Source organism: Chinchilla lanigera, unplaced genomic scaffold (assembly GCF_000276665.1).
Source record: "Chinchilla lanigera isolate Chin_1 unplaced genomic scaffold, ChiLan1.0 scaffold00011, whole genome shotgun sequence".
Taxonomy (NCBI): Eukaryota; Metazoa; Chordata; class Mammalia; order Rodentia; family Chinchillidae; genus Chinchilla; species Chinchilla lanigera.
The window spans coordinates 29730723-29755568 of record NW_004955412.1 but is presented as its reverse complement, the minus strand read 5'-3'; the positions used below and the strand labels follow the sequence as shown (position 1 = coordinate 29755568).

Sequence of the window (24846 nt, the reverse complement as noted above, 5' to 3'; positions counted from 1 at the left end):
GGAGGCCCAAGCCTGAGAGAAAGCATATGTGGCCATGTAAGAATTTTAATAGAAATTGAAAATATGACTCATAGAATCAAAACTGCCTTTCTATAAACTCCTCTAGGATATTGGGCACGACCGATAATTATTTTACAGGCAGGCCAGAGGCATATTAGGGTAAAAGACTTTTCCAAATTATACCAAGAGTGATTTTCATCTCTTTGGAAGCATGGCACCTAATTCTCATCAAGCACAGGACTGTTTGTGGTACGATTAGGGCTTTTGAAGAGCTTTGTGGGAAGGAATCCCATCATTCCTCTTTAATTTTTTTCAAACAAGGAAACAGCTCACTGCAAAGGGAAAAACTCTAAATTAGAGACCAACACTAGTCCACTTCACAACTCTGTCAGGTATGTGCTGTGTCAGTTTAGGCAAGTGACTTAACCTCTCTGAGCCTCTCAGTTAGGCGGTCTGTGAAAGGTAGGTATTTGGGGAAGACATAATTGGCTCTTCCAAAATGTAAAAGCCTATAACAGCAAACAGCACCTTTAGTCCTCAGAGGGATCTGTGGAGAATAAATAAATAAGACAATGCAAATAAAAATACACCAAAGTGTTCTACAGATGTACAGCTACAATTCTTTCCTAGTGTCTCAGTGATGGGAGATAAGAAGTGAATCTTTCCTGTGCCAATTGAAGCTAATTTCTCTGTTTTTTTCCTCTCAGTGGAGGAAGACTGAGTAAATACTGAATTAAATTGACAAGACTAGAGTTTTCTTCCCAGTGAATTCATCAGCTGTCAATAGTATTTACTGAACATCTCCAGAGCTGGAAGAAAGGAAGCAGGCGAAACTCACAATCAGAGACTACAGGGTAATCTGTAATTAGGTCCGTAAATAGCTACAAAGAGGAGGCTGTGGCCTGCAGGAGTCAGGAAAACAGATCCTGAGGTGGGTAGAATTGAATCGAGCATTGACGGTCTGTTGGGTTTTGACAGATAAAATAATAACTCCACTTCATGTTATCACTTTCTTTCTAGATTATGCCTGAAAAAGGATCCAGACTTGAAGCTTCTTGATCCTCACACAGAGAAGCTGAAGAATCCCTGAGATCAGAGAGGAAAAGCCCCCTCATGCCCTGGTTAGTGCAGCTCTGTCACTACCTCAAGACTCCTGTATGACAGTTCATGAGAAATAAGCTCTTCATTACCTCTGATTGGGGCTCTCTGAAGAGAGGAAGTTGCTACATCTATAACAAGAGTGTAGGAAAGGTTTTCATCTGAAAATTTAAAGAATGATGCTTTTACACTTTGACTTACTTTGAGCCCCTGCGTCCCTGGCTGGCCCAAAAGAAGCTTCGCTGTTTCTCTTTCTTTCCAGATAGATGGAAAGGTAGATGATAGATATGTAGGCAGATGATACATATCTAAATAGGTAGTAGTTAGATAGATGGATGGATAATAGATATACAGACAAATGACAGGTAGGCAGATGGAATTTGGTTTATGAGCATGGGAATAAACAAGCTTTTAAAAAATATAGTGGCCCCTTTGTGCTAACTTCCGGGGTTTTGTTTCAGGACTCCTTTCAGAGGCCAGTATCCACAGATGCTCAAGCTCCTTCTCCAACAGGGTGTAGCACTTGTCCATAACTTATGCACATCTTCCCGTACACTTTAATTCATCTCTAGATCATACCTAATACCATGTCAGTGGTCATGCTGTACTGTTTAGAGGATGATGACAGAAAATCTGTATGCATTCATTCAGTACAGACGTACACTTTAAATATTTTCAGTCAGTGGCTGCTTGAATCTGTGGTGTGGAAACAATGGATATGAAATACTTCCCAGCACCAGTACCCCCGAAACAACCTCCCCGTTGTGGAATTTCTCAATCAGACATTAGGCAAATTGGCATTAGACAAAACCAAATGTATATATGGACTATTCCACACTGAGGTGGCCACCAGGCGGTCATCTGGAGCCCTTGTGGATTCATCCTTCCCCTTCCAAGGCACTGTGGAACCCTACTCCTCCACACAGCCAACAGGGGCCACTCTTACTTTCCTGACAAAGCAAGACCATGGCAAAGGTGATGGAACTACATCAAGACCGATTTCATGCTGCGTCTCCGCTTTGCATCTAGAGTGGGATGAATGTCCAAGTCAAAGTGAAACTTGGTGGAGATGACAGGACTCAAACAGTAATTACGCAGTCTAGAGATGAATTAGGAATGCAAAACTCGGAAGGCCCACTTAGCAAGTGCGAACTGTCCAGGGAAATTAGCACAGGCCACGTAGAGGTCCAGCCACTCAGAGCTAAGTTTGGTCACTGGCCCCTCTCTGGCAGTGTGGGAGTGTTTGTGGGGCTGAGTGTGGTTGAAGGCTGCTTGGGGGGTCAAGTCACCCCCAAATACCTTTCATCGCCACCTTGCACCACTTCCCCTCCTGCCTCTGAGGCTTACACAAAATCACTTTCCTTTATGAAGGTGTACTGGGGCTCATGTGTTCATTGTCACTAGCATTAATGTCAGAGAGCAAATGGGGGCCTGTCTTTGATTTATTCTGGCAGCATCTAAGAACAGTTTGGGTCTGCATGAAGACCAAAGACATGTCTGAGGAAGGCAAGAAGGCTGAAGAGGGAGTGCGGGAGTGGCTGGGAATGGTACCCAAGGCACAAAGCACGAAGGAAAGAGCCCCACACTGGAAGAAATGTCATCCCTGGGGGTGAGGAAGCCGAGGGTCTTCTCCAGTCCGGGTTGGGAATAAAGCCCTGGTTCTCAAGGGTGGGGTGGGGTAGGAAGAGCACTTGAGGAGTATGGAAAGGAGTTTCTTCTAACACAAGCACCATCCCATCATGCTCCTCTAGGTGCTTCCTGGGCGATTCTGCTGAGAACTGCGGGGCTCTTAAGCTTACAGAGGCAGAGGGCTGCTCACCTATAGTGGCAGTTGTCATTTTACATCTTGATTTACTGGACCACCTGGGTGGGGAGGGACTCTCATAGGAACATATGTCATCTACTGCACTCTAGCTTGGTGACACAGGCCTCACAGACCCATGCCCCAGTGTTCTCATATGTAAAATGGGAACAATAATAATAATAACAGTAATACCAAGTTAACAAGATTTTATGAAGTGTAAATGTGAAGTGAATAGAAAAGTTCTTGGCCCAGAGTAGATGCTTAGAAAATAGAAGGTGCTACTGGGGGGCCAATAGGAAAAGCAAGGACAGGAAGGTTGCAGTGAACAGAAACCCCATTTTCCCTGCATTGTCACTTTGTCACGGCTGGGTCTGTCCTCAGCCTTTCACCACACGAGAACAGTTGGATGGTCTTCAGTGGGGGTTCAAGCTGATAAAGTCCTGTGTGGCATCTGGGCCAAAAGGGTGAAGCAGAACTATAATCTCTTGAGTGACCTCTGCTCCTTGTAAGCCTCCCTCAGTGCTCAGGAGATGACTGATTGCAGTTCAAAGTAGATGGGCTTCAAATTAGGAACACCCTGGAAGGAGGGGGTGACTGCTTCATTGTCCCTCACAGTTGATGGCAAAGTCAGCAAGAGAATAGAGTTCCCTGTGAACTCTAGGCGGCCACCTCTAATTGAGCCTGCCTCCCCCCACAACCTCTGCTCACTCTAGGGGTGGTGTGCACCCCAGCTCCTCCACAGTAAGCTGCTGGGTGATGCGATTCTCCACCCATCCATCAATGCAGAGGCCAGGGAGACTGATCACTGTGGCTATCTTTGTGTATGTTCCCAAGGAATCTTCAGAAGGATAAAATGTACATGCATAGCACCACCACAAACTCCCCCCTCCCCTGCAATAGGTTGCCCCTGATGAGGCAGTGCTGTAATACTAAAAATCTTTTGCCTCATTATCCTGGAACAAATTTACACTTGTCTGAGGAAACATGCTAACTGTTTCCAATCATTTAGAGAAAGTGTATTCCTGTCACCGTGGAACCACACGTGTGCAATAACAGTGCACACAGCACACCCACGGGAAGGAATAACAGTTCTTTTACTTAGAGAAAGGAAGGATAATGGTTACTTAGAAAGTGTCCCAGACAAGCTGTCAAATTGAACTCCGAGAGCTGGAGTCTGACTCTGGGACAGGGCTGGCTGGCGGAACTCCCTCGGGATTGGGGTTTCCTGCCTGCTAAACAACGATTCTTTGTTTCTAGTCTCTCTCCAATCTCTCTCCCTTTCTCTCTCTCTCCCCAATCTCTCTCGGTCTTTCTCCTCTTTTTCTGTCTCTCTCTCAAAAACAAAACCCAAAACACTCTACCCTCCAAAACAAAAAACTACGCAACTCTCCAAAGAGAGTCAGATAGAAAGCAGACAAAACATTAACTCTGGAATTTCAAAGAAAAACAATTTTTAAAAATTAAAGGGACAGAGAAAGCTACTGCCTCTTCCATAATCATAAATCTTGCCTTGGGACCATAGAAACAACACATACACATTCAAAATTCATCCCTGCTTTCCCTAAAAATGGATTAAGGGTTTTTCACCAGAAAGATAAAATACCTCATGACAGAGCTCTTAGCAGGCTCTGCTGTGAGACCTCCATACACTCCAATTTTAAGGACATGCTGGTGACAGAGACAGTCCATGGAGCCATACAACCTGCTGCATGGGGATACTGTTTACTTCCCCTGAGGAGCAGGGGATGACCTCACAGTGTTATAGGACTTTTTCTCTAGCCACACATGCTTCAGCCATCTCCCCGACACTGCTCTGAAAAACAGAACAAACACACATGCATACGCGCATACACTCAAACACACACACACATACACACACACACAGCCCACGTCCACATCGAGCTCTGTTCTTCACCTACCCCACCTCAACGGACACACCAGGCTACAGAAAGCTAGTCCCCTACAAAGTGCTGAGCCTCAGATCACATCACTCTCCCTCACTGCATGGGACATATGTATGTACAATATGCAGGGTTAGGAACAAAATTTTTGTCCTGAGCATCTTTAAAGGTAGGGAAGATTCCAAAGATAAAGAAAAGCGGAGAGAAGCCAAAGGAACCCGGAGGGCACAATTACAAACTAATGGCCAGTCTCACGTCAGCTCTACCCTCATCCCTGTCTCTGATGATTCTGAGGCAAATCCTTTGCTGGGTCCTTTGCTGAACTTCCTGTCTCTCCATGAAATAACTAAACTAACTAAACTGCCTTCCAGTGATGAGGAAGCGGTCCCCTCTCTCCTCACACCATGTCACCCAGTAAGCCTTGGTGGCTCTCACAGACACCTGCCTGGGCTCTCTTCCTCAAAACCCAACCTGGAGATACACCCCCACAGCCCTCACACGTGTACCCCAGACCCAAGCACACTGGTTTCTTTGGCATCTACCTTGTCCTTTTCAACAGCCACCTTAGCTACCAATGCCTTGATTTTTCCCCATGACTTCCCTGGTGAAATCACAGAGGCACCTGGCAGAGATGTATGTGCAGAGCAGGAGAGAATGGGCAGATGTGGAGACAACTTCTCACTGTATTTCCTTCCTTCTTCACCTGCCTCTGTCTCTGACTGGAACCCCTTGAGGGTAGGTGCTGAGCTCACCTTTTTCAGGGCTCAGCCCAGTGTTCTGTACCAAGCAAATTCTTAATAAATGAAGGAACAAATGTAAAAACAGGGTGGAAGAGGGTATGACTCCCAGAATTTAAGTCCATTCCTGATTACGTACTGGTGACCTGTAGCATCTGCCGATATATAAAATATATTTAAATAAGTTGAATGTCTCTTATTCGAAATACTTGGGACTTAAGTTTTTCTGATTTTGGAATTCTTCCGATTAGGGAATGGTCTCCTGCGTGGCCTGGCTTGAGCTCATACCTTTTCTGGCCTCAAATCTCTTCTGCCATATGAAAAGCTTGGAGGAGGTACTCAGCTTTAGAATTAACAATTTTTTCTTCCCTTCATTACCCTTAGAGAACTTTTTGTCTATAGCATATTTTTGTATTTAACTATATCCAGTTTTATATGATTCCTTAATATTTCATAGATGTCTCTCAACAAGTTTTTAAGCACCTTGGCTACTTCATGGGACCTGCTGGTATCCAGTGCAGGCTTTCACAACCTGCTTACATATAGTATTCTTCACGCTGTTAATATCCGGTAAACTCTCAAGAATATTCTAGTATTTTAACAGCAACAATGTTAGTTGCTATTATGATTTCACTATAAATAATAATTTTCTATTATAAATATAATTTTTGTTAAACATTTATCAGCATGTCACATGTCATGCTGATTTACAAGTGTTATACTATCTCTGAGAGACACTGTAATTCTCCTTTTTTTAGAGGTACTGGAGATTGAACCCAGGGCCTTCACACTGGGTCCCAGCCCCAGCCCTTTCTGTTTTTATTTTCAGAAAGGTCTCACTAAGTTGGTAGCAGTAGGCTCCAATTTACAATCTTCTTGCTTGTCAGAGTGCTGAGATTACAGGCACACGCCACCATGTCTGGCTAAGTTTCCTCATTTTATACAGAGGAAACTGAGGCAGAAAAAAGCGACTGTTTTGGTCAAGATCACAGTCTGAGGGCCAAGGCTGTGTTCTTCATCCATATGCTGTAGTTCTGAGATGGGAGATACATGTCTACCTTGCGTAAACTGAAAGTAGTAAGAATTACAGAATGTTTAAGATGCTGTCAGATGCTTGAATTAAACATGTTGAGATGCTGGTGGGGGAAACAGCCCAGAGGGAGGAAAGAATACCCAAGACATGGAGTTGAGTTCTGCTCTGCACCAAGACCAGGGTGTGTCTGAGGACCCTAATGGATGTGAAACTCAGCAAACTATAACGGGCTGTGGACAGAAGGCTGCCACTCGTGCCCAGCCCAGGCTCTCCTTAGCGTGGTCTTCAGTGCCAGTTAGGAATTTCACCATGGAGACTGCAGAAGTTAATTTCTCCTTTCTTCTCCATCCTGGTAGATCAGGAGACAGACATTCATCCATCAGCCAGGGCAGCTGCTGGCAGTGGGGAGCCTGCAGGCAGTCAGTCTCCCCACCGTGGGGTCCTGGTTTTCGATGTTCTCATTCTGCAATCGGTCCTGAGAGACAACCATGCGGGGGCTTGATTCAGCACACAACCAGTGCTGGGCAGGTTTATGAGTTTTAGGAGCTAATAAACAAAGAGCTCAATATCCTCTGTCCTTTGGAGAGTCTGAGGTATTTCACCAGCTTCGGCATGAGGGGCAAAGGAAATGAGGGTTTAGCATGCAAAGCAGCTCTTAGAAGAGATCTGCTGATTCCTGCCTGCCGCTGCTCGTCCAGCTGAGCACACGGGGGAGGCCCCAGACAGGGTTTGCCAGAAAAACAAAGAAAAGCTCTGACCTGGACTGGAGCAGACACACTCAGGTCTGCAGCCTGGCGGGCAGCATGGGAGAGAAGGAGATGTGCAGAGTCAGAGGCCCTGGCTCCAGATGTTTATGCATTTGCAGAGGCCACTTAACTTCTAGAACCTCAGTGTCTTCCTGCCAAGTCAAGGGGCAACACTAGGTCTGATTGTTACCCAAAGGAGGACACAGAAAAAGGGGATTTCTGAGATGTGTAAAGTTGTCAAAATCAGTACTAATTCCAACATCATCAGTGAGAATGATGGAAAGAACTCATTATACTCATAAAGCCCCTTTGCTTGGCTATGCCTTCTCAATACACCAAAGGTCCTTGTCTAGGACGATCTGGGGCCTTGCCAGGTCAAGGCCAACCATGCAGGTTATCTCTAAGTGCACCAGGACGGCTCTAGGATGGCTCTTGTACTCTCGCTCTTGTGGTCTCTGCACTGTGAGGCCGGTTTGGTCCGCTGGGTTGCAGGTTATGGAGACTTGGAGAACTTAACAGATTCCAAGGCCCTGGAGATTTGGAATTAATTGTTCATGTTTCGGTTTGAGCTTCAGTATTTTTAGTTTTATTTTTGTTTTCTTTATTTGTTTGTCCAGGCTTTAGTAAAATATAAAGTGTACACAACATAAAATTTACCACCTTAACCCCTTGAAGTGTGCAGGTCAGTGGCACTGTGCGCATTCCCATGGCTGTGCAATCCTCAACACCATCCACCTCCAGAACTTTCTTCTTTCCATTCAAACTGTATCCAGTGAATACCAACCCTTCCTTCTCCTGCTCTGCTCCTGGTGACCACCCCAGGAACCAGCCCTTACTTTCCTCCTCTAGGAATTCGGCTGTTTTAGGTATCTCCCACGAGCAGGGTCAGAGAGTATCCATCCCAGAGCATCAGTAGTGTATTTCACAAAGATCTACAAGGGGTTCTCTGTGCAGTCTGGGCCCAGGATGTTACCAAGCGGACACTGTGTCTGAGCTCATCTTCAGACGGAGAGAACAGTTTAGGGAGGTAGCTGTCATCCCAGAGGCAACTGCAGCAAAGGAAAAACTAGAACAAAAAATTCAAATCTCTGCCCAGATTGCATGTAAGTTGACACTACTTTCATGAAAAGACAACTAGAAAGGAGAAGACTGTTCTTATCAGCCTTGGAAACAAGGGACTTTTTTAAATTAAAAAATATTCTCTGATACATAATTGTACATTTTACTGGGTATTACATGACACTTTGACTATATGTACAATGTGCGATGATCAGATCAGGACAGTTGGCATATACGTACATGTCCTCAAACATGTACATTATTGTACATGTACATTATTTGTACTGAGAGTGTTCAAAATCCTCTGGAAAGGATTACTGAGCTAATTATTTTGAAATTCAATTCCTTGTTGCCAGCTATAGTTACCCTACTGTGCTACGGAACATGAGAAGTTATTCCTCCTGCCCGACTTCGTGCCCGTTAACCATCCTCTCTCCACCCCTCTCCACCCACCCCACCTTCCCAGCCTGTCAGCCACTGTTGTACTCTCTTCTACAGGACAATGCTAGTGAGGCAAGGGGCTCTAAATTCTTGCTGTTCCAGGGAACACTTTTGCCCTCCAGTAACCCACTTCCCTTTGCCACAGTTCACTTCCCTCCTAGGGATGGTGCAAGGCTCACAGGCAAAGCATGAGCATGTGTCTGATGTACTCCAAAATCTTACATAAGCAGCAGTTGCGGCTGCCAGGGTAAATGGGCAACAATAACTTGTGAGCTAATTTATTAAGTGCATTATATTTGATAACTAGTGGTGGGAAGAATACAGCTGTTCTAGCTGGGTCTAGCCCATACCTACAGAATATTTAATGTAAAGAGGTTTAAAGATTGCTATAAATTAACTTTTGAAATCTAGTCTTATTTTTGGGGCAACCTTAGAGATTGCAGCCATTTTTTTCAAGAGACAAGCGAGGAGGGAGATTACTCTATTTTAAAGTAAAAACGCATTCTAATTTGATAAGGGCATTGAAGACACATTAATAGAAATCATCTCCTTAACTTCTTTTCTTTGTGTCTAATGCCAGCACCTGCCCTTTGTGGAGCACATGTAGACACACACTCACACACACTCACATACAGCTCTGGTGCTCTTGCCCAACTCTGATTTTCTTTGGGGCTATGTATGCACCTTATTCAAAGGAGATGGAGCCAAGGTTGCATGATGTCTTCTCTTTCTTTCTTTCTTCATTTAATATTAAAAAATAGAGATAGCTATTAGAGAAGAGAGATGGAGGTGGGGAGGAGGGGGCTAAGGAGGGGAGAGGAGCCTGGTGAGCTTTGTCTTGCTAATGTACTTTGTTTTGTGGCACGCTGGGTTGTTCAGACTCAGACCACCTCACAAGGGGAAGCGTAGAAGAGCAAGGCTGCTCAAGTGGAGAGCTTTACTGGGGACAAAAGATGCACCTGCAAAGCGAGACTTAATGGTCTCTAGAGGACAGGGCTGATGCGGGGAGATAAATGCCACATACCACCTGAATGGGGCCCCGGCCGCATGGTGTGCATTTGTCTGGATACGGCATCAATTCTTTGCAGAAGAGGGGCTGCTGCTTAGCAAGAGGAGCTGCTCGCCAATCAGCCTGAATAAGGGAGCGGCCGTACAAATGCACTCCCCAAACACAAAAGGGTCAGGGGGCGGGGATGCGGGTCACAGGTAGAGAAGAGGGCTGAAGGCTGAGGCCTGAGACCCCCGACGGGAAGAACCTGGTGAGCAACACTTTTAAACATAGCTAAACCAGTTTCTAAGCTAAAACCTGCATTTAAGCCACATATTAGAAAATCTTCCGTTGTCTCTGCTGCCCCAGAGCCTCGCCGTTTCCTTCTGATGTTGCCAGGAGGCTGCAATTTGTAGCGGTGAAACCCAATGCAACAGTTCAAAGGTTTAATCTGCCTTCTTCCCTTCTGTCCTCCTCTCCCTCCAGTGGTGGTTTCTCTTTCTCCCTCTCTTGATTCCTTCCAAATCCGCAAATGAAGTGAAACCGAATATATAAAACAAATCCAAGCAGAATGGCTGTGGACAGGGCCTCAGCCCCCAAGCTGGGGCTCCTGGACTTCTCCTCAGAAGCCAAGAGCTAAGTCAGAGCCTGGCTCTCACGTGTTTCAGCCCCCATATTAGACAGGAAACTGAGACCCAGGGGTGAAGTGTTTTCCCAAAGTAAGCTAAGGGTGCTCTGGTCTCAATGTATTTGTCATGAAACTAAATTTTCTCTTATACACATTTGCAATATGACATTAAAGTAGGTCCTCAGGCCAAGTGTGGCTCAGAATGTAGCATGAGTCAATATAATCAGTTTTCGTGGTACCATTCAATACATCTAATTCAGAAAGGAGAAAGGGCAGAAACAGGACTGGCCCATGCTGAAGTATGACAGGAGGCAAAATGAAAACATGAAGGTTTAAAAGTACATGCACCATATCATCTTAGGCAAGACACAGGGTCTTTGCATCTCCGGTTTCTCCAGATCTCTTAAGGATTTTGATTATAATTGTCTTTTCTTTTTTCTTTCTTTTTTTTTTTTTTGTGGTACCAGGGATTGAACTCACAACCTTGTGCTTGCCAGGCAGGCGCTTATGCCACTGAGCTATATCCCCAGCCCCATCTCTCTTAAGGATTTTGAACCAAATGGTCCCCTCCCTTAGATGAGCCTTATGTATGTTTGAAATATTATGTCGCACTATTCAACATGAAACATAAGCTAAGCTTCCTGCATTCATCCCGTATTTTGAGAGATGTTAAAACTTTTAAAAGAAAAAACAGGGAGGGAGAAAGAGCCATGGAAGAAAGGCTGCCTGCTGTCATCTTATTGTGCCACAAGCTCCTACTCAAAGGCCTTTCCTCTGTGGAGTTTTCTTTTGGTGTGGGAAGATTTTTTTTTCACTCCTTCCCCGGTTTCTAATAATTATCTGTTCAAGTTTTTTCTCTATTAACCAGGTACCATAAGTATTCACTTTTTAAATGCCTAAAAGCTAACATAGTACCTGGACCAGAACTTATGATGCTGTTTCACAAAGAGGCTGAGAAATGCTACTATGATATTCACTAAAGTCTCCATTGGACAAAAATCATTTATAGAGATGATTTGCTTTCTCAGTCAAACCAAACCAAACCAGATCCTCAAATCATTACTTTAATATGAATCAGCATTGTCAAGATACCTTAAAAGGTGGACATGCCACAAATCCTGGAGATCTTCATTTCCTTATCTTCAGTAAAGCAAACCCATAATTTTCATTAGGCAGTATTCATTTCATTCCAAGGGCAACACATTTTCCTTCATGGAGTATTAACTTCAAGCTATATCTTTATGAAATCATTACAAAATATTTCAAAACCTCTTTTCCCATAGCTTTGCAGCTGGTGGCACACATGGTAAAAACTTCAGTTTCTTGTTTTGTGTGTTAGAAAGGATCGAGTGACAAAGGAAGTTGGGGCACAGACCTGAAGTCTTCCTCCCAATCTCAACAGAGGGGATGGCATCATGCCTTGAAGAGCATTCCATGTGTGTGAGACAACAGACTCACCTTCTTTGACACTCAGTCTTGAGGACTGGTCTGTGTGGGAGGTTGTGTTGTAGGCCAGCAGTGAACCTGGAAAGGGAAAAGAAGGCCAAGTGATGCTAAGGTTTGGCTCTGGAATGTTTGCCAAAGGCCTGTGTATTAGAGGCATGCTCCCCAGGGTGGTAGTGGAACCTTTCAGAGGTGTGGCATGGTCTAAGTCCTAGGTCACTCGCACCTTTGAAACTGGTGGTGGGACCCTTTCCTCTTCTCTTTCTCTTTTTCCCTCCATTCACTAGGTAAACAGTGATTCTACCGTGAGCTTCCGCCATGATCTTTTACCACAGAGCCAAAGCTCTATGTTTTTATTGAAAGGAACAGTTAATAATTAATTATTTGATCGATCTGGCATGTCTATATTTGTTTTCCTGAGTAACCACTTTGAAGATGTCAATATGTAATACAACAATCACTGTTAATTTGCTATCACCTTGTCTGTATTTCAGTATTGCTTGTATTGTTCTTGTGCTATTTTGTAAATGGATGTCTATTTGTTAATATTTTCATTCTTTTATCTTTAAAATAAAATAAAATAAAATAAAATAAAATAAAATAAAAAAATCAAACCAATGGGGCGAATCATGGATTGAAGTCTCTAAAACTCTGTGCCAAAATCCATCTTTTCTCTTTATTAGTTGATTATTTCAGGTATTTGTTATAGTGACAGAAAGCTATCACAGGTCAAAACCCAGACATTTCTTTGCAACACAGAGTAGGAGACTGCGTAAGGAGTGGGATGTGGGAGGAGAAAGTGAAAGAGGAGCAGAGGACTCCTGGAGAGGAGAATAAGCTAACCTAACCTATTTGCCTGGGGTTAATCCTGCGGGACTTTAGTAACTCAATGGAGTTGGGTCAGCACTAGTTAGAAGGGAAGGCTGTGTGGTAACAAGGCTGTGCCCTCCTGGGCAGCCACATCTCTATCCCAAAGGTTTGGGCACGATGTCATGGCAGGAACACAGGATGGAGACTCTGCAAACCTGGGTCAGTCCTGGCTCTGTTACCAACTCCCCGGCTGACCGTCAGTGACTTTACATGTCTAGACATTGGTTTCTTCATCAGAAAAACAAAGGGGTTGAATGAGAGCAGGGTTTGGCAAACTTTTTCAATAAAGACCAGTTAGTAAATATTTTAGACTTTATGGACTAAGTACAGTCTTCTTAGTTTTTGTTTTGTTTTGTTCCTGGGCCAGGCTGGGCCAGATTTGGCCTGCAGCTTGTAGTCTGTCATACCGTGGAGGACAACCAAGTACCTAGCACTGTCCCTTCCTGCTGTGAAAGCCTATGGGTTTATGTACATAAAGCCTATGGGTTTATGTACATTTCACAGGTGGGGGGTGGGGCTTGGCCATTCATTATTGGGTGGTGGGGCTGGGAATTGGGAAGCTGAGGGATGGTGATCCTACAAGTAGAAGTTTTGCCCTCCTTCACTACATCTAAGAGAACACAACTAAACATAAGGCATAGTGCACTGAACTTTCTTCATCCTAGAGTGCTGGTGCACAGTCTTCTAAATTTCAGCACCCACCTGTACCGCACCACACTTGGTCTAGCCATTGTGAAGGGATGTCCGCTTTTTGTTGCTGTTGCATGTAAAATATATGCTCCTTTTCTTCCTAAAACTGCATTTATTCCTTTGTTTAAAGTGAACCTCAGAATTTCATTTCATAAAATTTAGGCATCTGGGGGAGTCTCCTTGCAATTCTTCTGGGGTAATCTTAAACAACTACCAAAACTAGAACTCGGACATGTTTTCACAAAGGACACCATAAGCTTGACACATGTGTCTGAGGCTGAGAAAGTCTTTCTTAACAGCCCTTTTCCTGCTGCTTGTGGCTGAGGGGACTGACTGGGTGCCAGGCTGGGAACAGGCTGTCAGACACGCCTATTTTTAGTCTCTGGTGCTGGAAGGGAAGCAGCAACGAGCTGTGCCTCACCCAGCTGTGGGCGTTCGGTGGTGTGCCCACCGGGCTGGACAAAGAGGGAAAGGATTTTGTAAGAATCCTTCAACTGCCCGGGGCTTGTGACTTCTAACTTCAGTGATTCTTCCTTCTTGCTCTGAAACAGCTCCGGGTAGAAACCAAGATGAGGACAGAGGTGGGATTGAGGCTGGTATATGCTGAAGCACTGGTATGAGGACAACATTTTATAGATGACACAGTTGCTTGAGCCAGCTACGTTTGGTGGTTCTATGCACAAGAATATCCATGTCAAACTGTGGTTGAGGCGACTTCATTTTAGTATAGGTTATTATGCAAATAAGAGTTTAAAATTAGACCTGCCTCTTACCACTGACTAGCTTGGCTACCCTACCAATTTGTCTCATTTGTGTGAGCAACAAGTTCCTTATCTGTACAACAGGCTAACAGCAACACCCACCTGACACTGCAGTTGTGAGGATTAAATAAAATCACACATTTCAAGTGCTCAGAGCAGAGCTGGCTCATAATAAGAGTTCAGTGAATTCTAGCTGTTTTATATCCATCCTCCCACAGACACTACAATTACATACAATAGAACTCTTTATCCAAAAGCTTGCTGAGCATGCGTCTTGTCCTCTGGAATTAGAGTTATGAATGGGTTCTGCTGCAATAAGAAATAATCCTCCATGACTGGAAGGAGGTTAAGAAACAGAATCAAATGTTCCAAGGGGATATAAAAAAAAAATCTCAGGAGTCAGACCAAGAATGTCTGCCTCTCTGTCCCGACACTCTCTCCCTCAGGCTGAAACTTCACTGCTGCAGCAAATAAAGAAAAATGATGGCCTCTGAGGAGCAAACGGCCCGAGTCATTAGTGCAAAGTGAGCTGAGAGCACGGAGCTTAGATAAACCACATTTATTAAATTTCCCCCGTGGTGAAAGGTCTTCCTCGGGCACACGTGAATTCCACAGGAAACTCCCAGAAAGCCAAAAAAAAAAGGGTCATTTGACCTCTCCAAGGCTTGCATGAAATACATATTTCATGGTAACCTAGGAAAAGGATTTTGCCCCAAGACTGTTCTTGGTTCAAGTTTCACTCCTGGAAGGTGACGCAGCCTCCCCCAGAAGGGGCTGGCCAGGGGCACCTGGCCTCTGTCCCAAGGGGCCTGCATTCCCTTCTCTTTGCAAACTTTATGTAACCAGGTCCTCAGGGAAGAGAGGGTGACACAGCACACTCCAGCTGCCACCTTGTTTTGTTTTTTTCTTTTTTTCTGATACTGGATATTGAGCCCAGGGACTTGGGTATGCTAGGCAAGCACCATAACACTGAAGCACACCCCTAACCTCATGCACATTCTTTTCTTAAGATAGCTTGTTCTGCTGCATGAAATTCCTCCCTAGAATCTCACCTCCTGCTCAATGGCTCTGGATTTCTTCCTCCAACTACTTTGAAGATCTCTAGGGGCTGGCCCTGAGGTGGTCTGGTAGCCCCTGAGGTCCCAGCATTTCCTGACACCAGAGTCAGCTGGCTACAATGGGGAGGAGGGAAGCCAATGCTCTTGGGTCACAGGTGGTGTCAGACACGTTTGATCTGTTCTCTCACTTCATCCTTGCATGAGCCAAAGCCACTCTGTCTCACAGATGAGAAGCTCAGCATTCAAAGAAGTCAGAGCATTGCCTAAGAATCACAAAGCCAGAAGGTATAGGAGGCAAGATCACCTTCCTGTCCTCAGCCCAACAGCCACTGCATCCTCTATGCTAGATCAAAGGAATAAGCAAAGCTCACCACAGCCTGGGGGGCAAGGTGGTGGGTACCTCGGGGGAGAGGGGAAGGCAGTGACAAGATGGTACGGGGACTTCTATTCCACTTTATGGCCTGGGAGTTGTGCTTATTGAGTGACTGAATGCATTTTGTGATAATTCTCCCATTGTACATTTGCGATTTTTGCCATTCTCGGTATGGTATATATCAATGAAAGCATTTCTCTCCTTAAGTACTTCTGTAGCATGCATCCATGTATATATATGTGTGTGTGTGTGTGTGGTGTATCTACATGCAGGTGTATATCTATTTGCGGGGGGCAACTTTTGCTCTGAAAAAGCATGAAGCAGGTGCCGTGTGCAGCAGAACAGGCTTCCCAAAGTAAAAACATGAGGAAAACTCAATTTCTGTCGTGCATCCGCCTGTCATGGGACACAGCAACCAGGGTCTGAAAGGAGATGTGAGCAGGCACATGGTGCTCTGCAGGTGGACAGCATCTTGGGCTTGCTTCTGTGCTGCGTTCCCTCCACCTAACCTGCTTTTCATCTGGGGCACCTGGAGCAGGCAGAGAAGGGTCCGAGTGCCAAAGTCTTTGTCTTGGCCTCACTGTTACCATAGAGTCCACAGTGCCCCTCGCAGTCGGCCCATTGAGTCCATGGCCCATTCTCCTCCTCACAGCACTCAATAGCTCCAGCTGAATGGTGGTGGGAGGCTCTATACTCTGAACAACAGGTCTGGCTGGCTACTGAGTCTAGGCAGTGTGCCCTTTTGTCCTGCTGGCATCCTCATCTCCTTTCCCAGTCAAACCCCGGGCTGGGAGGGATAATACGGTGCTTCATCAGCATAATTGGCTGAGCCTGTCACCTCTGTCCAACCTCTGAGGTTGCAGGTGGGAAGACTATGAAACGTAAAATGTGTTTTCCATTAAGTTTAAATTAAAAATGGGAATCAAGACAGATACCTTTTCAGTGGTCTCCCTGTCATGCAATGTATGTCATTCTCTGGATCTACCACTATTTGAAAGTCCCAGATGCACCCATAAAACGAATTCATTTGTAAGATGAAACAAACAAACAAACAACCCTTCTTCCTACTGTATCTGCCCGAGAATTTTTGGACTCCTGGTCATCCCCAACTCCCCCCAGTGGCTCTGAGGCTGAACTGCCAGTTGGGGATGGCTTGTGAGGTCCTCCTGGTCTCATCCCAAAAGGGCCCAATCTCCCTTTCCACAGCAAGTACAGCTTCAGCCCTGGGTGGGCTGAGAGCAACTCTGGCCAGGCTGCCAATTTCACGCCTCAAGAGAGGTTGTAGTAGTGTGAGTGTGGGGAGAGTTGGCTTACTCTGCCTGGTCCCAAGACGCCACAGGAAAGCTTTCAGATGGCTTCTATAGCTTGGTACAAATAAGAACAGCACAAGCTGGGCTTTAGCGGGGAGGCCCCAGGGTAGGGTGGGTGGGAGGGAGGCAGGATCTGAAGCCTAGAAGGAGTAACAGCCACAGCACAGGTCTGCTCCTGGCTGCCCCTGGCTTTGGTCATCAGGCACAGGGTCGACCACAGTGTGAGACTGGGGAGCTGGCCGCTGGCTGGTGCCAAAGCAGAAGCTTTTCTCTGGCTGGACACTTTGGAGTTGATTCTGAAGAATGCCAGGCCTCAGTGCATCCGCTTTGAAATGGAGATTATAAAGAGTTGCCCACAAGGGGGCGCCTGTCTGTGTTACGTGAATGACACGAGCAGGTAACAGCCTGGAGCTTCAGAATGACCCCGAGAAACACAGGCACCCTGACCGGACCCAGACACTCAGTCTTCCTCAAATTCAATGTCATACTGCCACTCAGTGTGGGGCAGCCGAGGTGCTCAGGTTATGAAGAACAGACCAATTCTCCCAGCACACCTGGCCGTCACACAGGTACATAGGGAATCTGGATGTCTTTTTTGTCTTTTTAAGACAGGGTTTCACCATGCAGTTCAGGATGGCCTTGAACTCACTTTGTGGCCCAGGCTGTCCTTGAACTTGCCGAGGTCTTTCTGCCCCTGTCTCCTGGGTGCTGGGATTACAGGCATGTGCCACCAAGTCCAACTGAAATACATTTTTAAATTTAAAATTTGACATTTGCAACTTAAAAGTGTAGCTCCCTTCCAAGATAAGATAACCAGAGCACCTTTTGTGAAAGTGTACATTTGACCAAGTGTGGTGGTGCACAAATGTAATCCCAGTGCTTGGGAGGTTCAGGCATGAGAACCGCTGTGAGTTTGAGGCCATCTTGAGCTGCATAGTGAGTTCAAGGACAGCCTGTACTGTATACTAAGACCCTATCTCAAAAAAAAAAAAAAAAAGAAAGAAAGAAAGAAAGGAAAAGAAAGAGTACATTTGATGCCAGAACTTTGTAGCCTAAAGGTATTCTTTTGGCTACTAGACTCCAGAAAGATTAGATTGTAGAAGTGCCACTAATTTTGACTTTACTGACCTATGACAATCCACACATGGGATCTGATCCTCAGTTTTCCTCTGCTGACTCTCCTTCTCTCTATGCTCCTTCCTACATCTGTGCTGAGGACCTCAGCTATTTTCCTTTTAGCTGTTACCCAAGGAAATGTTTGTGGCTCACCCCTACCCTCCAAAAAGGCACAAGATGGCAAAGCAAAAAAATTAGGACCCTTTCCCCAAGCACTGGGCTCCCTCCTCAACATAGAAGTGCCTGTACATCAGTCTGGAAAAGCAAGAAGGGGTCTGAAGGCATGTGTGGGCAGGAGGGAATTCCCAGCAAGCCAGGGAGCTGACTGTCAGCTGCACATGAGCTCCAGCAGGTGACCTGGCAGCCTCCACCACCCAACCCAGACCCAGAGGTTGGAGCCCCCAGCCTAAACCCCAGCTGAAAAGAAGCGTCAATCTGAAAGATTTTTCCTCTGTGGATCATTTAAGTCTAGATTCCTCAAGAGGATATATTACAACATTATGTTGGGGCAAGATTTTTGTTTTCAACTGAATACAACTATTTTAACTTTGTTTTGGCAGGCAGACATCGTTTTTATGTCAATGCACAGACCACTTTACATAAAGTAAGCTTTTTTCCACTCCAACTTATATCATAAGCACTTCGTATGTTTTTTCACAGTAACCATTTTCATTGCCACAGCAACTTTGCATCATGTAGATGTACTACTGTTACCCAGCCACCCTTCTGGTGCTGCTAATCTGTCCTGCATTTTCAAAGGTCTTCCATATATTGGCTCAATTACACCTCTCAACTCCGGAAATTTGATCCACTAACCCTCTTTCTGGAAACTTCCTATTTTGATCATGGGGGGGGGCACCTTTCTTAATATCTCTATATATTCTTCAAAAGAAACAATCAGTCCACACTTTCTCCTGCCATGTCATGCCCCCAAAATGTCAAACTCTGCCCTTCCCTTCTTCATGACTGCTGCAGAAATTACTATCTACCCTCGCCAGTTCACTAAGAGGAAGTTGACTAAAGGGTCCCCATGACCTTAGCACATTCCAGGACTTCTGAGCAGCAGGTATTAATCTCACTTTGGGGTCTGTCTCTCAGGTTTTTGGGTGATAGGAAATATAGGTGGATGGAGCTGTTTATGGACATGTCAGAGAGCTAGACCTGTAGGTCACATGCCCTAAATCGGCTTCTACCTTCTCAAATCTGAATGCACTTGAATACCCTCCCAGCAAGGGCAACTACCACAGAGCCCAAAATTACCATGTCCTTTTGCTATTCAATGTATATCCACACTTTTGAATCTCTCCTCCTATGAAGAAATAAAAGGGTCAAAGACCCCTTACTTCTTGCTACACATGACTCTGGAAGCAGCAGAAAAGGCAGAGTGACCCATGTTTTGCTCTGCTGGTCTCTTGGTCCCATTCTTTGTGCCCACTCTGCCCCCACTCTGCCAAGATCATAGCAGAATTCTGTGCAAAGAATTTATTTTTTCCATCTACAAACACGTGAAGGCTTAGAAATACAGATCATTAGAAAATGCTAATCATTCAAAGCTCAGGAAAACTGGGTGGAAATGGCCCGCTTTATGAAACCGTTGTTTCTGTGGGTGACCTCATACTGCAGCAAGAGTCAGACATGAGGTCATTGCTCTGGGACGAACATGAACTGCACCATCCGCTCTTTCCCACTGGTTACCAGACACCTAGGAGAGGTGACTGGATAGCCTGGAGGCAAGGGCTTTGGAAGGTTGTTTTGATTTTTAGTTTTTCCAGCCAGTGTGCCTTGCCCTGTCCCAGTACAGTGGACTATGAAGGTGGCGAGCTAAAGGCTCACTGGGCAATGGAAAGCAAATGAGGGGTGAATCAATCCAGAGCCCATTAGACCAGGAAAACCAGTTTCATGGGTGTTGTCCAAGGACTGTAGCTTTTAAAAGTGACTTAGAGTCATTAAGCACCTTCCCAAATTTAATGCTGGCAATACTACCAGCAGCCTTGGCCACTCACGTGAGCACTGCGTTCTGAACCTGCCCCGTTTGTCTTTTAGCACGACTGGCCATTGGAGGCCCTTAGGTGAGCCCCTGTCTGTCTGCCTGTGGCTTCAACTCCCTGCTCCTAGGGCCATCTTTCCAGGCCACAGATAATGCTTTAACATGTGGGGACACACTAGCTTCTCACTTGACCTAGGTTTCTGGTGAGGAGTCACAGCTGAGTTATTAGCAGGTCCAAAAGAATTCTACCCCTCTTCTCTGTGTGCATTCCATATCAAATGAAACTTGGTCAAACAGATAGGTGCTTGGTGTTAGGGTGCCTCATATTGGATAAAGTCTCTCTCTTCCAAAGTTCTTTTTATTTTTGAGGTTACACCAGGGGAAAGTTTCTGAAAGATCTTAATACATTAACTGGAAACCATTTCTGCCTGTATGGCATTAACTGCTCTGCCTGTGTTATGGTTTAGATTCAGAACGTCCTCTAAAACTCTTCTGTGCTCCAAGGTGTAGCATTTGAATGGTGGCTGGATCAGGGGGTGCTTTACTCATCAGTGGGTTCATCTACTCATGAGTTCAAAAGCTGAGTATGCTCTCAGGCTGTGGGACCTGATTAGAGTTGGGTCACTGGGGTTTGATCCGGAAGGGCATATCCATCTTCCGGGCTCCTCCCTTCTTACTCTCTGCTTCCTGGCTACCATGATAGGAAAAGATTTCCTCGGTGGCAGGCCCTTCCACCATGATGCTGCTTCTGCATAGGAGCCAGTGGACCACGGACTGAAACTACCAAAACAGTGAACCAAGATAAACCTCTCTTTAAATTGTGGGTGTTAGGTATTGTGACTCAGAGAACAATGTCTTACAAACTCTACAAGGCACAGTCGGAAGGCCCAGAGTGACTTCAGGATAAAAGGAAGTTTATCAGTTTTCAATTTAAATCCCAAATTAATGAACTGAGAGTCTGCTGTGGGGACTTGAAATTGTTTCTTAGGTGAACACCAACCAGAGTATTGTCTCTACATAATTACTCTAATACTTACAGGCAGAAATGGTTTCCAGAAAGGGAATCTCATGGGAACTAGCCTTTGGGAGCACCTCCAGCCCCAGGTCACACTCCCTGCTTTTTCTCCACTCTCTTTTTGCTTCCTTTAACACCTTGGGATTGGATCTGCCCCCTGAAGGTTCTGCAGGAGCCCCCACAACCTTGACAAGGCTACAACCCTGCGGGTGCTGCTCCTTGGGCTTCTGCCCCAGGTGGCAACAGGGGACACAGAGCTACTTTTGCTGGTTTGCTCCCTGGGAACCCAGAAAGATTTGCAGAGCTTCCTTTCACACTGGGCCCTGGGGCTGTACTTACTTTCCCTGAGGTAACTGAGGTGTGACAGCAGCACTTCCGTGTTGTAGAGGGAGGTGGCTCCGAGAAAGTCCTCCTTGTTCATTTTGCACAGTTCCTTGCCATCCATGTTCTGGAAGAAGGAGGTATCGATCTCCATCAAGCCGTACTCCTTTATCGCCCATTCCAGCCACTGCCGCACGTGCTCTTGTGTCCAGAGTGTGGGGTCTGCAGAGGACAGGGCAGGTCAGCAGGGTCTCCCACCTCTGCAGCCCAGGTGGCCCCCTTCTCCCTTTCCTCTGCCTTCTACTGTCTCCTTCTCTTCCTCCTGTCTCTGCCTCCCTCCTTCAACCTCCTCTCTCTCCTCCACTCCTCTCTTCTCCTTCTCTTTTCCTCCTTTTCCTCACCCTAACTTCTCTCTCCTTTCCTCCATTCATTCCCTTTCCTTTCTCTTTTTCTGTCCATTCATCTCTTTCTCTCCTTCCCTTTCTTGTATCTTCCTTCTCTCTTGCCTTCCTGTGTCTTTCTTCCCCATCTTTCTCCCTTTCCTCCTTCCCTCTCTTATTCGGTGTCTCTCTCTCTATCCCCCTCTTTCTCTCTCTCTCTTCTTTTCTTTCTCCCTTTCCATCTCTCTCTCCCTCTCCCAGTTCCCATCCAGACAGTTTCTCCAGAACACCATCTGGCTCCATGGCATCCGGCACTGTCTGAAGCACTCAGCACCCCAGGAAGGTTCTTCAGTGCCTCACTTCGTACCCTGACAGGACCCTCTTTAAAGTTTTTAGCGGGCCATTGAAACCTCTCCCTAAGAAATGGTGGCATCAAAATGAAAATAAACAGTTTCACAGACCCAGAGTCCAGTGTGTCTGGAAAGAGAAACCATCTGTATTTTAAGAACATTAATGAACATGGATCCTTCAGATAGCTATAGGAAAGAAGTATATATGCATACATTTATATGCAGTCCCATCTGTGCATTTGAAAAACCCAGCAGTGTTAGTCTTTGATATCGGTCCAATCTGGGTTTTCTCCTCTTGGGAACAGCTGTGTTGAAACCTCTACCAGGTCATCCTCCAAACCTCTTTAGGGTATTTAAATACTCAAAGGTGAGGAACTGTGCTGGAGACAGAAGCTTCTTTGGCTGTGAGTAGCTGTGAATAATGCGTCTCTACTACAGGGCCCTCAAAGCTCTCTTCAGCTAGCAGGTGAGGGTGGGGTGCTCTCTGGGTGCACATGATGTGTTCCTGTGGGTTCTGCAGTGGGCAGACCTTGTCACAATCTGGAACCCATCTCCTCAACTGGCAACCAATCCTTAGCAGGTCCAAATGAACACCCTAAACATGCTCACCATAGAAAACATCTACATGGCTCAGGCCCTTGGGAAATACCCATCCCTACAAACCATTTAGGTGGAAAAGCATCATCTAAACACTGGATTTTGTGGTGCTAGTTCAAGGTGTGCTGGGGACGAATTTGGAGAATCATATAAGGCTTCCTGGAGGAGGAGAGACGTGGCATCTTTATGGAAGGCAGCTGTTAGCTCTCAGATTCTAGTTGGCCTGTTTTGTTTGATATCCATCATTGGCAAGAATGTTTGTGCCCCCAGCCCCAACCAGATCACCTTCTCTTTTGATAGAGTTTGTGAAGTCTCTTGGCAAAAATGTGAACCAGGTTGTAATGACTAGGAGTGGTGGTGGGGAAAGAAGCAGGTTCTGTTGTCTCATGCCGCATGAATACCCGAGAGCTTTTACTCAGGTCCTGCTGACTGCCCTTGTTTGTGTAGGTTCTCTGTCTCACCCTGCTTGTTATGAGACCATCTAGGTAGCAGGGGCTGGGTCTGCTTTTCTAAGTGCCCACCTCTGTCCATACATGGGAATGGTTGCTGTATTTTGCTGAAGATGGAGGAACTAGCAAAAGAGGGGTGGCCTAAGAGACAGCCTTGAGAAGTTGAAAGGGAACACAGAGGAGGCATTTGGTGGCCAAGATCACAGGATCCTGTGACTGGTGATAGCTTGATTGTGAGATCCTACTATGTGCAAGGTCCTTCATATGGCCCGTTTTTTCTTATTAGGGAAATCCTGTGAAATGGGTTTGTTACCTATTTTACAGATGGAAACTATAGAGTCTTAAAAGTTTAATCTCTTACCCAGAGACCCCCTGCTGGTAAGAATCCCAGCCAGGGTTCTGCCTGAAGTCAGAACTTACTTGAAGAGAAAGGTTTCCTGAAAGCCCCTCCCTTCTTGCCTTCTCAGGATACTCTCTGAACTCACCTGCCAATTTCAAAGACTTTGCTCCTAAAAAATACAGTTCCTCTAAAGCGTCATTGTGCAACTATGTGTTTCTCTTCTAGATAAATTTCTTGTTTAGTTTTATTCTTTTACTCTTCAGAAGCAATTAGGCATGGACCATTGGTAAGTGGAAATATATTTGCACCATTTGAGAATTCTGAAGCAAAATGTCCTGGAGGGAGTTGGATTATGTAGCATGTTATTTCATCCTTCACTTCTCCTAATTCCTCACTTTTACCAACCAAGGCCTCAAATTCAATTTTTATACCCTATATTTTATTTATTTTATTATTTCCTCCCTTGCTCTGGGCTCTATCACAATATTATTTCTCTCCCTCTACAGCACAATGAATTATAAATCTTCCACTCTGGATCATGCTAAACTCTTCCAAATGTATTTCCTGGATGATTTAGTCCTAGTTTCTTCCCATCTGAACACGGAGCTGGTGATTAACTAGGGCTCTCTTTTATATTTGTCTTAAAATCCCATCATAAATTCAATCAATTGTTCCACTAATGTTTTATTGCCTTGATTTGTGAACTTTCCCAAGTAAGAGTTTCCCTTATGTCCAGGAGGCTGACCTGGGGGAAGACAAAATGTCTGAGGATCACACTTAAAGGTCTCACCAGTGGTAAATAATAAGGCAAATCCATAGTTTATGAATTCATTAAGTGATGTGCTTTGAAAACAGTTTGATATGAATTTACACTGCTTTCATCATTACTGCTATGGTTACCTTGGCCCATTGAAACCTGACCTGCTGCTATTCCCCCCGAAAGCATTTTAACACTGTTTAAGGGTGAGAGGGTCAACCACGCAGTCTGGCCCTTCTGCCTTCTTTCCATGTGCCCTCCCAATGACTACCAAACATAACGGTGCCAATAACTTGGCTGAGAGTCCATCTGTGGTCCCTGGGTGCCCTAGTTCCTCCAGATTTCCTTCTTGTGCTAGTAGCTGTTATGCTGAAGCAGGCGGTGGTGGCGGGGATTGGGGGGATGATTCCAGATGAGCAAAGGCCTGGAGATACTTGGCTTTGCCTGGAGAGCAGTTTCCCACCAGGTTAGTTTCAGTACCATTTCACTGTGTGTGAGTCGGCAGAAGATGCACCTGGGCTAGCTATCCATCACCACCTGGTTTCCTGAGGGCGGTAGGAGCTCAGGCTTCAGTGATATAAGTAATGTAATGTA

At 45.4% G+C, this 24846-nt stretch overlaps 1 protein-coding gene across 3 annotated transcripts in view; it reads right to left on the bottom strand.

Moving 5' to 3' along the window:
• The window catches only part of Fli1 (Fli-1 proto-oncogene, ETS transcription factor), a 119792-nt gene that overhangs the window by 17844 nt on the left and 77102 nt on the right, over positions 1-24846 (bottom strand). For all 3 annotated transcript variants that reach the window (XM_013511152.1, XM_013511153.1, XM_005378532.2), the window contains exons 4-5: positions 21398-21601; positions 11894-11959 (exon numbers count right to left, since the gene is read on the bottom strand). In XM_013511152.1, coding sequence (XP_013366606.1) covers positions 11894-11959; positions 21398-21601 — 270 coding nt within the window. The remainder of the gene's footprint in view (positions 1-11893; positions 11960-21397; positions 21602-24846) is intronic.